Source organism: Typopeltis vanoorti, chromosome 4, assembly GCF_054136105.1.
Source record: "Typopeltis vanoorti isolate ZY-2024b chromosome 4, IOZ_Tvanoo_1.0, whole genome shotgun sequence".
NCBI classification, from domain to species: domain Eukaryota; kingdom Metazoa; phylum Arthropoda; class Arachnida; order Uropygi; family Thelyphonidae; genus Typopeltis; species Typopeltis vanoorti.
This window is the reverse complement of record NC_143552.1, coordinates 52,072,498-52,086,138: the sequence shown is the minus strand read 5'-3', so window position 1 is coordinate 52,086,138 and position 13,641 is coordinate 52,072,498. Positions and strand designations below refer to the sequence as shown.

The 13,641-nt window shown below is 34.7% G+C and overlaps 1 protein-coding gene across 3 annotated transcripts in view; it reads left to right on the top strand.

Annotated features, from left to right (window-relative positions):
• LOC150107299 (fibroblast growth factor receptor 1-like) overlaps positions 1-13,641 on the top strand; it is a 334,528-nt gene that overhangs the window by 288,416 nt on the left and 32,471 nt on the right. For all 3 annotated transcript variants that reach the window (XM_090391806.1, XM_090391807.1, XM_090391804.1), the window contains 3 exons: positions 1,478-1,668; positions 5,585-5,707; positions 11,204-11,274. In XM_090391806.1, coding sequence (XP_090247932.1) covers positions 1,478-1,668; positions 5,585-5,707; positions 11,204-11,274 — 385 coding nt within the window. The remainder of the gene's footprint in view (positions 1-1,477; positions 1,669-5,584; positions 5,708-11,203; positions 11,275-13,641) is intronic.

Here is a 13,641-nt window from a genome sequence, read left to right as displayed (position 1 = left end):
TGAAATTTCTGCATCCTAGACAGGATTTAAACCCTGGTTATTACAACCAATGATATTGTCATTAGTACTAGCTGAGCTAATCAGTGTGTGTGTGTGTGAGAGAGAGAGAGAGACGTGCATATAAGCATAGGGTTTAAGTATTTTATTGAATCATTATTTTATATTATGTGTAATGCCATTCATGTTTAACATTCTTCAATAAGAATGTTTCTTTATGAACATTATTTCATTTAAACATTATAATGCTTAAATGAAATAATGTGTATCTCTAGATAGAGAAAAACTTGTTACAATTTCTTTCTGAATATTTATCCTCTCTCTCTCTCTCTAAAGCCTCATAATAAAGTCAACATATCAGAAACTTGAAAGTTTTTCTTAATATCCCTTTGGATATCAAGAGATAATGGATTTCTTACCTGCAGGCTGTATGTCTTTAGGTGGTAGATAATTTTCACTGCCTGGTGCAAGACCACTGCTTGAAAAAGTACCATATCTAGTTTCTCAAGCAAGATTCTCCCTGATTATCTGACTATTGTACCAACGTGCTATAGATTTATCTCTGATTGGTAAGAATATTTATATTAAAAAAAATCTTTGTACAAGCTAAATTGGCAAAATGCTTGGTCATGTTACTTGAACTTCCCTCATTAATGTTTTGTCCTGTTAACCTAAATTCCAAAATTGACATATATGTCATACTTTCTTCTTGTTTCTTGATTCTAAAGTCAAGAAACAAGAGGTTATTTGCTATTAATAACAGCAAATAACTCTAAAGTTATTTGCTGTTAATAATATTGTGCTACCCAACTTTGCATCATCAGCAAACAACTGAATATCTCCCTTTAAGCCATTTCCTAAATCATTTATGTACAAATTAAACAACAATGGCCTAAGCACAAAGCCCTGAGGCACACCACTGGTCACCTGCCTCATCCTGGACTCTGCTCCTCTATACACCACCTTCTGGTAACTCTCCCTGAGTCATTCTCCTATCCATATCACCAGTTTAGTATCCTTCCCCATCTGCTCCAATTTGCATAACAGTATTCCATGGGGTATCCTGTCAAAATCATCATCAATTGCCTGATATGTACTCTCAAGGATGTTCAGTCTACTACGTGATTAAGTTTACATTATTATTAATCTCCTATCCACAATTTACCTCCAAATTAGTCTATTACTTGTCAAGCATGCCAATATTTTTGTACCTAACATTTCGGAGCTTCTAAGGTATTTCTGACTGAATCAATTCGTCTAGATCTTTGTTTTCTTCTGGGTCTCTTTCTTGTCATCTTGGCATCAAACACTTGTTTTGCTAACCTTTCTTCACCTGTTCTGGGTGAGGAAATGTTGCCAAAATTCTGAATGTAACTGTGTGAAAACTAAATTTGTAAAGAAATGAATTTTTATTTAATATAGTTTATATACATATAGAAACACACATTTTCTAGTTTTCTGAAATCAGTTTTATTTTTAGGTCCTCTATATGTAATAGTTGAATATGCTCCAAATGGCAATTTGCGAGATTTCTTGCGATCCCACAGACGAAGTTCAGGTTATGAAAGAGCTATTGGATTAGATCTTAAACCAAGAACTCTCACACAGAGGAATCTGGTGTCATTTGCTTATCAAGTGGCAAGAGGCATGGAATATTTGACTTCTAAAAAGGTAATGATGATATTTGTAAATCAGTTCATATATTCCACACACATTTCGTCGAATTATATATGCAATTTAGAAAGTATGTGAAGTCAAGGTTCTCTTCAGTGGGGGGGGGGGGGTAATTATTGTTATTATTATTCAGGCCTCCATGGAGTCAAAAGCCTCATCGTGGGAGGTCCTTCCTAAGAAACACAAAGTCTATCAAGACTCATTACTAGTAAATGTACCTTCAGTGAATATGTTCAAGGAGAGACATGAGATGATAAGTATTTAGGTATGAGTGACTGTGGGGGGGGGGACCTCCCTTGATGAATCCTTAAACTTCCTAGAAGAGTTTTGCATAATAATGATAATTCTTAAATAGTCTAATGTGGCTGAGAGTACTTCCAAAATTACATCATACTGCATACACAGATTTAGTGCTGAAAAAGCCAGTAGAAAACAATATGTCGAATCGAGAAAATATAAAGTAATCTTAAAATGGAACATTTTCTCATGTAAGAACTAGAGAAAATGTTACTTTTTTTTTTTCTAATTATGTCTATGCATGGCATCATCAGGCCTAATTATAAAGCACACATATTAGCAAAACATATAATAATGATCAATTGACTATATAGATGCATTTTTTCTTCTGTGGCAAATCTTTTATTATTATTCTTAGATGGCATCTCCATAGAGTATGTAGACTCATTGCAGGAACTCCACACTAACTGTTATTCATACAATGACTGTCATAATTTGCCTTCCACTCTAAAAGCAAAACAAATCTACTCATGTGTTTGCTAACTCTGTTCATAAACTTCCAGGAGATAGTCCCTTGTTATGTATTGAAAAATTTCCTTTGCACCTATCACCTAAAAATGCTTTTTATAATTTATATGTTTTTATTATTCTCATTTTTTCTACCTATCAGCCAAATTTTGCAAAACAAACCTTTAGTCTATCTTCATAAGGAGCATTCATGAGCAAACCTGTGACCAACTGGGTCTGTTCACATAACTATCACTTACCTCCTCCTCTGGATCCTCTCCTCCACTAATTCATCCCTAGGAAATTCAGGTGACTGAATCTGTGCACCATAAGGCAGACACAATTTTATCAAAAGCTTTTAAAAAGGGATGATAATTTCATTATCTCTACAGTGTGTTTTTCAACATCCAGGTGTTTCCAATACCTAAATGCCTCCACAGTGTAGGAAGAATAATTGGGAATTGTGCCCTTCTACTGAAAAAAAAGACCCAAATTCAGTTTTCATTGTGAATAGGAGTCTTTATGTGGGCTTTTTCAAATTGAAGGTCAGTTAGCCAACTTCATACAGAATTAGTATTTTCCTTGCACAGGAATATCAGCATGAGAGTACTTATAATTAACATGCAAAAAATACTATCAGTAACAGTAGATTATGAAGCGTCCTTCTACAATGAGTCAGTCCTTTGAGGAGTTACATAATGATAATAATTAACTATAACTGCTGAGATACTAATGAGTCTATAATTTGTGCCTGTCTTAGAGTATCCTTTGTGTAATTGGATAATCTTTTTCTTTCCACCCCCTTGGAACCCTGCTAGTGGTGACTTAAAAAAGGGACCACCAACTCTCTCTTGCACTTTTTCCTAACACACAGGCCAATACCTTATCTATTCCCATGGCTGTATTCATATTGAGATTTCATAATATTCTAAACTCTGTTATAATCCTTTCCCTTCTCACATCATTCCTTGTAACATTAGTCACTGCATTAATCTACTTAGTAATTCATCATGTGCTTCAAGGATTTATGCTTATTATAGCCTGCTCTGGCCTCAGAAGTTGTTGGCAAATCTCTTAAATATAAGACCTGATCTTCTTTTCTCCCGATAGTATATTATTATAATTATGTGACCCCCAAGGACTCATTGCAGGAGGACAGTCCACTCTGAGACCTACAGACTACACCACCCCCACAATCCATTAACTACATAAAACACTATTTACTGCCACTAATAGTACTTTATATCTTTACTAGTATTGATTTGCTTCAATATGGGATGAAAAACCAGTTTCTAGGAGAAAAAAACCCTACTACCTCCATGTGAGCGTGGCTAACTCATTTTCAAAAAGCCCATTTAAAGTGATCATGAGGCTATCACTGGCTTGTGGCTAGCCATATGAAGACTTCTGTGAGGAAAGGATATATATGTGAAAGTACAAGGCTGGTGATTATGAGCTAGGAAACAGTTTGAAGTTATAACATTGAAATGAAGAGTTGAGCATGAAAGAATTAAATGCTGCCTGGGAACTGACAAAGAAATACTTATCTGTGTGTGTGTGAACATATTCTGAAGGTCAAATAGATAAATAAGGGGATTTAAGTATGAAATCTGGAGGAAGGCACTTTAGAAGTAGCACAGGATGAATAATAATCAGTTGCATGAAGTGTATAAAGAGTAAGCCAGGAGAGTGACTCGTTTGGTAAGGACAGCAAAAGTGCAGTACAAGAAAGATCCTCAGGAGGTTTTTTGATATGTGGTGAGTAGGAAGAATGATTATGGAATGGTGTTAATGGATAAAAGTGAGAGGTTGGTAACTGCTGCAGAAGACATAGTCAAGGTATTCAATGAGAGAACACTTAATGGTGAGTGAGCAAGACATATATGAGGTGTTAAGTAAGTTAGATGTCAATAAGGCAGTAAAATTTGATGACATATCACCATGTCTTAGGGGGAATGTTCCAGGGAGTTAGCATCAGTCCTTGGCCTACCTGTTTAACTAGAGTTTTGCAACAGCACAAGTTCCAAAGGAGAGGAAGGAAGGTAAAATTGTTCCAATTCACAAAGGCGGTGATAAGGCTAAGGCCTCAAATTATAGGCCAGTCTGTATATCTGGAGTTGCAACTAAGGTATTGGAGAGGTTTGTGAGTGATAGGATACAAAAGTGGGCTGATGACAGTGGTATACTTAGATTTTGCAAAGGCCTTTGATAGATTGCCACACCACAAGTTGGTCACTAAACTGGAACAGATAGGATTTGATGATAGATTAGTGAGGTGAAGAGGCAACTGGCTATGTTTTTTTTGTGGCACATCCTATATTGGTATGCCACAGGAGTGTGTTTTGGGATCATTGTTATTTAATTTGTATATTAATGACATTCGGATGGGTTTAACTGGTGGTATACAACTATTTGCAGATGACGCAAAACTAGCGAGAGTGATAAATGGCCCTTACAGGTAGACTTGAGTGGACAACAGTAATGAACTGTCATTGTAAGGTTCTGAAATTTAGTAGGAAACAGTGGGACAGAAGTATACATTGGGGAAATTTTATAAGAAGTTGAGGAGGATACAAGAAGCCTTGGAGTAGTTGTGAGGTCATCATATTAGGTTATGGCAATGAGGTGGTGGACCTTAACATGCAGAAATAATTAGGTTCTGATTCAATTGTATAAGGTCTTGTATGGATTATTGTGCACAGATTTGGTTTCATCACCATGAAAGCACCCCTGGTGATGAGCATATATTAGAAAGGGTCCAGAGAAAATTGACTAAGGTGAAAGCTGCTCTTTTGGATCTCCTTACTAATAAACACATCTGTATATCAATTGAAATGTATAAAAACACATGGCTTTTATGTATCTCAGTTGATAAACATGAAAAGAATTCTTCAGTTCCTGAAAATATGACATTCTTGCATTAATACTAAGTTATCATTACCACAATCAAAGACCAAAAGGTCTAATAAAATTAATAATTAGCATTCTGAATTTTTTTTTGGTTTAGTTTAATGGCCTTTAAAAAAAAGAGCTGTTTGACATTTGCATGAAAAACTTTCAGCTCTACTCCAAATTAAGATAACCTTCCATTTAAACATAAATGTCTAATATTCATAATTTCACTAGTAAATAAACAAAAGAATTTACATACTTTGTTCTGTTTTAATAGTGTATTCATCGGGACTTGGCAGCCAGGAATGTCCTTGTTACTGAAGATCAAGTAATGAAGATAGCAGATTTTGGCCTTGCACGAGATATCCACAACATTGATTACTACAAGAAAACTACTGATGTATTTATTTTTTTTTTATGATATTTTGTGTTTTCTGTTTTTTATGACTTTTTATTTAATCCTGTTAATTTCACTAATATTTAAAAGAACATCAGTAAATCCAGCTTTACATGTTTGTTCCCCCCCCCTCCCTCCCTCTGCATTTTCAATCTTTTTGCATTTATTTAAAATCTGACTTCTACTAATGAAAGGCAATTTTATTATGAGGATTGCCTGCAATCCTCATAATCTAATTCCATAATCCTGATATCATCTTTATAAGTCTTCTTTGCAGCCTTTCCATAGATTTATTCCCTTGAAATATAGGAAACCAAATCTGTGCACAGGAGATCAGATGTAGTCATATCAAAACTTTGTAAAAGGCAAAATGGCTTCCTTATCCTTATATGTCAATGTAAATTGCAACATTGCAGCTATCCTCTGAGTTTTATTTGCAGTGTTTGCTGTATGAGCTTTGAACTTCAAATTCCTATCCACCATTCTCTAAGATCCCAAGCCTTCTGTTTCTTCAAGCACTTATAATACTGAACTGACTTCCTTTTCCTTATATGTCAATGTAAATTGCAACATTGCAGCTATCCTCTGAGTTTTATTTGCAGTGTTTGCTGTATGAGCTTTGAACTTCAAATTTCTATCCACCATTCTCTAAGATCCCAAGCCTTCTGTTTCTTCAACTATAGCACTTATAATACTGAACTGACAGCCATTTTCATTTGTCCATGCTTCCAGTCTATTCAAATCATTCTGTAAGTTGTCTATATCAGTAACAGACTGGATTGTCCTACCTATCTTTGCACTCATCAGCAAACAGTTGAATATCTATCAGGTCATTCCTAATATCATTAATATACAGACTAAGCAGCAATGGTTTAAGAACTGATCTCTGAGGCACAATACTCATCACCTTAAATCCAGCAGCAGAACCCCCCCCCCCCCAATAAGTTTTTTGCATTAGCATGGTGAATTAGTGAAACACTTTACACATATAATATTTATTATATCTCCCTTTAAAACTCATTCACTGTCAGGGCATCACAACTTTCTGGCAATCTGTTCCACTCGTTCACCAGTCTGCAAGCAAAAGATCTAGTTTGCACACCCTTACTAACTGCACTCTTATACAATTTCCGGGGGATCCCCTTCTTCTCTCCCTATTTGTCATGTAGTGAAAAATTTATTTTATGTTAGTTTTATAGAATTTATTTAGTAACTTACGAGATTCTATCATGTCCCCTCTCTTCTATCTGTCAACTAAGCTGTGCAACCCACACACACACCTTCAATCTATCTTCATAGGGAGCATTCACAGATCCATCATCAATGCTTGGTTACTCATTTCTCAATCTTCTCCACCACTTCCTGATCTCCAGGAAACCCAAGTGACCAAATCTGCACTTAATACTTCAGATGCAGCCAAATTACTTCTGTTAGTATGTTTTTCAACATCCAAGTAATCCTTAGAGCTGTTTACCAACTTTTACAATATGCTCTCTGAATTTGAACTCTGTTCACCATTCCCCCCCGTGTATCAATGTGATACAGGGTATATAACATTTTGCAACATTAAATTAACAATCGTTATCCTTTGTCCACATTGCCACTGTATTTAAATCATCCTTCAGGCTATCTATATCAACATTAACAACTATTGCCTTGCCAGTTTTGTGTCATTAGCAAACAACTGAATTGATTGAAATATTTCTTAATGAAGTTTTTAATTGATTTGTGTCTACATGTTTTAGTAATTGTTTTCTCTGTCACAATTTCCACTAAAATATATAATAAACTGAATCATATATGTTCAATGACCATCTCAGTGGGGAAAACATACAGTAACTTGTCTTGCTGAACTGTCTACAAAATGAGTTAGAGCCATTTGAAGGTATTCCTATAGCATATGTATTTCCATTTGAAATGAAGCTTCAATATATATATTTTTTTTCCCAGAAGGTTTTCTATTATTTGATTCATCACTGTCCCAAATCTTAACATATTAAGCATTACAAATTACTTGATTAAAAATGAATCAAGTCAGTAGATTGCATCTGCTATTGTAAATCCAATTCTGGATCTTGGTGCTCACTAACCTCTCCAACACCTTTAACTACAACTTCAGACACACAGATTGGTCTATAATTTGAAGCCTCTGTCTTATTACTTCCCTTAGAAAGCAGAAAAATTTTGTCCTCTTTCCACTGTTTTGAATTGGCCAATGTAAGACTCATAGTTACTTTTTTTAATTAAATTAACTCCCCGAAACATTTCTTTAAAACCTGAAGTGATATATCATCAATCCTACCATCTTATTAATAAAAGATAAGTTTACTCAATTTCCCATATACCTCTTGCTCACTTACCACCAGATCTTCCTGCTCGCTCCACTCAAGCTCTGTATTGTCAGATATTTTAAATGAGCAATTCATAAGGATATTTTATTTGCAAGAATAAAATATGTTTGTGAATTGCTTACTTAATATCTCAACTACAGTATGGCACCAAAAAAAAAGGGGGGAGTTACTGAATAGAGTGCTATAAGTCATGGAGTAAACAAGCTTATTAACAAAGAAATATATATTTACACATAATATGTACATCCACAACTATCAGTGGAATCTTGGTCGAATAAAATAATGATGATAGATTACGTGCTTGAAATGGGCACCTTGTCTTTCAAGACAGGTTTCCTAGTGCATGCAAAGGTTCTATGTCATCTTGGAGAATGAGGGTTGGGACATCTGCTGAACATATCATGTAATTTTACCCCTTAATTCATCAAGGTTTGAAGATGGGTCATAGTGGAATATCCATTCCTTCAACATACCCCAAATGATGGCATCAACTGAGAAGAGAGATCAAGAGAATGTGAAGGGTATAGGAATTCTGAACCGCAAAATGAGCCTCCTGGGGAAAATGATCTGATAAATAAGCTCTAGAACAATGTGATGTGTGACAGGTTGCTCCATTCTGTTGCACAAAGTGGAATGTTTTTTTGCAAAAATTCTATGCAAATTCTGGGTGAACAGAACTAACATATTTTTGATGTAGTGCCTATTTATGCCATGCGGGTTATCTTCTCACTGTAGAGGTTTCTCTTGGACAAATTCAGGTCTTGAGAAACCAAGAAACCTTTCTTGGTTTCTCAAGACCTGAGAAAGGTTCGTCTGTTTACTTGACTGCTTAGATGGAAATGCATTTCATCCGAGACCCAGACATTATGAAGGAAGGACAGATCTTCATAGACATTAGCCAGCATGCGTGCACAGTATTCTTGCCATGCAGCATAATCCATTGTTAAACACTCCTTAAGGATTCTCTTTAGTGACTGCCTTGATATCCCAAGTTTTACTGCTTAAATTTTTCATATCAGAAATAAAAAAAAAATAAAGTCTACTGATGCCAAACCCAGTGAATACAGCAGTGGTTTGAGTACTGTGGTTGATTTGGAAGTGAGAAACTATGAAACCATTTCATTAGCTAATTGAAATGGTTTTTGTGTATCCATTGAATAACAAGACAGAACACAATGTTAAGGTGAGTTGTCACATAACAATAGCCAGTTGTTTTTTTGTGCTGTTTCCCTCTCATTCATATGATGTATTGATTCAGACGCTACATTACACCAAAATAGTACTGACTGTTAGCCTCTAGAAAAAGTTCATATAAATTATACTTGAAAATAAATGATCTTCTTTTTAATCTTAACCAAGAATATAATTTCTTGGCAAGTATAATTTACTTGTAATTGAAAACACTTTCTACAATTATCTCTGATCTGGATTTTTTTTTTTAATAATAAAGGGATGCACCTTTTTGCATCAGTTCAACTTTGGTATTTTCCTGGGTCTGCCTTCCACCAATGAGAATTTGGATTTTGACAAGATAAATACTGTGGTTCCCTTTCCTATATTTTAATTTTATTTTACTGGTGGTTTTGGTCCCCCACTAGCAATGGTTGATTTTTCAAGTAAATATTAAGATTGCTAGTAGTGCAGTTAATATCTGCACTTACGTGATTATTTTCGGCCATATCACGGCCGCCATTTTATAGTAGCTCAAAATATAGCATTCGCTCATACCCCAGATTATTGAATTTTCAGTCTTATGATTGAAAGGTTTCTCTTATAATCCGATAATCCCCCCACGAGATAATGGTACCAATTCCTCCAAGGGTGTGAACTCTAGGAATTGTAATTCCACGATGTGAAAAAGCAAGATAGGTGACTTAGGTTTTAAAAGAGATAGTTTGGGCTAACGAGATTTATTCTTTCACTCCATACAGCAGAGGGAAATATTTAATTGTAGTTAAAGATCTGGAAACCAGAGATAAACTACTATAGGATTTTACATTTGAAGGTGGCACAGTAATTGCTGTAATTGTGGGAAGCCAGATTAAAACAGTAAAAATTGAGAGATTTCCAATAGAATATACAGAGAACAGTAATGAAATTCTTATCCAGACATTCTCGAAATGGGGTAAAATCATTATTGAATAATTCAATTCAAAGGTATATCAGGCAAAGATCCAAATTCGTTTTCTGGTGAGGTCACCTTCACAATTGATATGAAGATACCTGTACCAAATTTTGTCAACATCAGTAGAACTTGTTATGGTGAACTATCCTGGAGCATCGAGGTAGTGCCTGTGTTGTGGTTCATGCAATCATTTGGGTGCCAAACTGTTCCAAAACTTAACTGTATGGAGATTGAACATATATCTAATCAGTGTTTCAAACCATCAGAAATGTGATCTGAACATCGCATTACCTTTCAGAACTTTTGCCAAAAGAGTGGAAGCACCAGTATAGCCAATTAGAATAGCATATATATATCAGAAAAGCATAAAGAAGAGTTCCCAGATCTTCCAATTCAGTCTAATAAAGATGCCACTTTCAAAAAGAACTATACTTGGTAAAATCACAAAAAGTGCAAGACAAAATCAGCCAGAAATTAGCCCAAAACTTCCAGAACTGCAGGTGCCACAACATTAGTTGAAATTACCAATAACGAACCTAGTATAACAGCTGAACAGATAAAAGATGAAATGCAAACAAATGAAACTGTTATACAAGGAGACACTGGAGAGAAACAGAAAAGCAAGTAAGACATCTGAAAGAACTTAGTATGCAGATAAGATCATCAAGAAGAAAAGATGAATTAATAAAACAAAAAATTAAATGATGTACTAAAAAAGTAACTAAATCTAAAAGAAGAAGAAATAATAAATGTAAAGATGGAGAAGGTTGTGGATTGTCAAATGAAGATTCTTCAGGCTCAGAAGAGTTTATGGACTAGGAGGAATAATCTCATGCTAATAAAGGGAAGCAAGAGAGAGAGAGAGAGATAAAAGTAAAGAAAAAAATAAAGTTTACTGATTAAAGTTTTCTCAGTAGATAAATTTTTTTTTTGTTTTTGACACACACACACACATATATATATATATATATATATATATATATAATATGTTCATTATAATTTTACTTCCTCTTTATTTATTAGGGGAGACTTCCTGTGAAATGGATGGCACCAGAAGCTTTGTTTGATCGAGTATATACAACACAAAGTGATGTGTAAGTTTTTATTTTATTTTATTTTTTTATGTGATCACATACAACATTCAGTGGGTTAAACATATTTACATGTATGTTAACAGACAAATTCATATCAAGAAGAGCAGGGCAGTGAAACTAACATCATTTTTACTAATGTATAGCCATAAATGAGCTTATATGGCAAAATTAAAATTAAGAATTGTAGAAAAAAAGGTTATGTTATTGAAGATGTATAAAGAAGGGAGTAATGAATAACAGCAGGATTATAATAATAAAGCAGAAAAATCCAAAATATGTTTTTTTTTTGTAGAAACACAAATGCTGGTACTCATTCTGTGCTAGCAGGAAAAACTGAGGATTTAAAGGATATGAAAAGAAAAAAAAAAGTATTTACCTTTTTTGGTACTTCATAGTGTGATAACATTTTCTTTCTTAAAGATAGCAGCTGTTGCTGCCCACTTTTGCCAAAGTAGACAACTTCATTACTCATTTTTTAGAAATCTTTATGCCACTCTTATTTATTTTCCAGTCCGAGTTCTTTGCACTCATTTACATAATGCACATTCAAGTAGGACTGTTGTAATTCACTCATTAAGCAACTAGGGCAATGCCTAGGAGTGGTAGCCACCTTTAGTTAATAATTGGCTGACTTCTTGTCTGCAGGAAGGATAGAGTTGCTCATTTTTATCTTCCAGCTACATACCATCTCATTCTACCCATTCATACCCATACTAGCTACATCTCATCTTGAGGCACAAACTTATTTATAGAGAAAGAAGTGATGAACTCCAAAGTTAAATTGAGCTAATTAAACCACATAAATTTGGTCTAGTACAGTATGAGTTAAGTCATAGAATCCTTTTTGGGTAATACAGAACCATAATGATGGTCCAAGCACTTCTGAAATTTGGATCTGCTCAGAACTGTCATCCTAAATTGCATAAAAGAAATTTTTTTAAAAAAATATATAATTTACTTTAATTATCTTTCAAAGCACTCTATTTAAGCTATAAGTCAGCTGTTAGATGTGAAGGAGGCTGGGGAAGATGTGTTTAGGTAAAATGAGGTGCACAACAAGGGTGCACATAATCTCTGTTATTCATTATTTATGTGGATCACGTTATGAAGGAAAGTGGTATTAAATCTGATATCAGAATTGGTGATGTTAATCTTAGCTGTTTACTTTATGCAGATCATGTTATACTTCTGAATAAATTCAGTACAAGTCTGCAAGATTCCCTGACTAAATTGAATAACTGTTGTAATATATTTGGTATGAAGATTACTAATACAAAGACAATGAAAATAGGCAGAAACATTGAAAACATCAACTGTATCCTGAATGGTAAGCCTATAGAACAAGTAAAACATTTCAGCTATTTAGGCACAATTTTTAGTGAAGATGGTAAATTAAATATGGAAATAGATAACAGAATTAGTAAAGCTGGTGTGGTAGGAAGTCAGCTGAATAAATTTATATGGAGTAAGAAAGAAATGAGTCAAAACACTAAATTAACTGTTTAGTGTTTATACCACACGGTGTTCAAACCAATTTTAACTTATGGATCTGAGAGCTGGGTTAGAAAAAAAACACTTCATCAGAGACCTCTGATATGAGTTCTGAGAAAGATTAGAGGAGCGAACAGATGGCATCAATGGCACTATAACATTAAAAATGAGGATATTAGAAAAGAACTTGCCATTGTCAGCATTCAGAAATGTGTTAGTAGAGCTAATCTCAGGCGTTATGGTCACTTAAACATAATGGGAGAGGAAAGATTAACAAAACAAGTGTTCATTGCAGGTTGGCAGGAAAAAGACCCAGAGGAAGACCAAGATGTAAATGGATTGATATAGTAAAATGTGCCTTAAACGACAGAAATATAAGAGCTGATAATATTGGAATCTTGACAGATAACAGATTAATTTGGAAGTTAGTAATTATGTAACTTTTTTCATGTAGTACTATCATAATTATCCCGTACCCCCCCCCCCCCCCCCCCCCCCGACGGTGCATAGCAGGAATCTGGTGATGATTCTGATGTGTGGAAGGTCTAAAATTAATATTATTATCTGAACCTCTAAGGAGTAAAGGATTCATTGAGAGAGAGAGAGACTATAAATTACACAAACCAGCTGTCATACCTTCCCTTAAATTCACATGCAAACTATTCCACTCACTCACTGCCCTGTGAGAGAAAAACCTAGCTCTGATCCCTTTCTTGACTGAAAACAAATGGATGCCCTGTGTTCTCTCCCCACCTTCCATATAACAAAAAATGTCATCAAATGATATCCTATAATACCCATTCAGAAGTTTATAGACCACTACTTCTCTTTCTCCTGCTAACCAGAGTCTGTAACCGCATACTCACCATCTGTCTA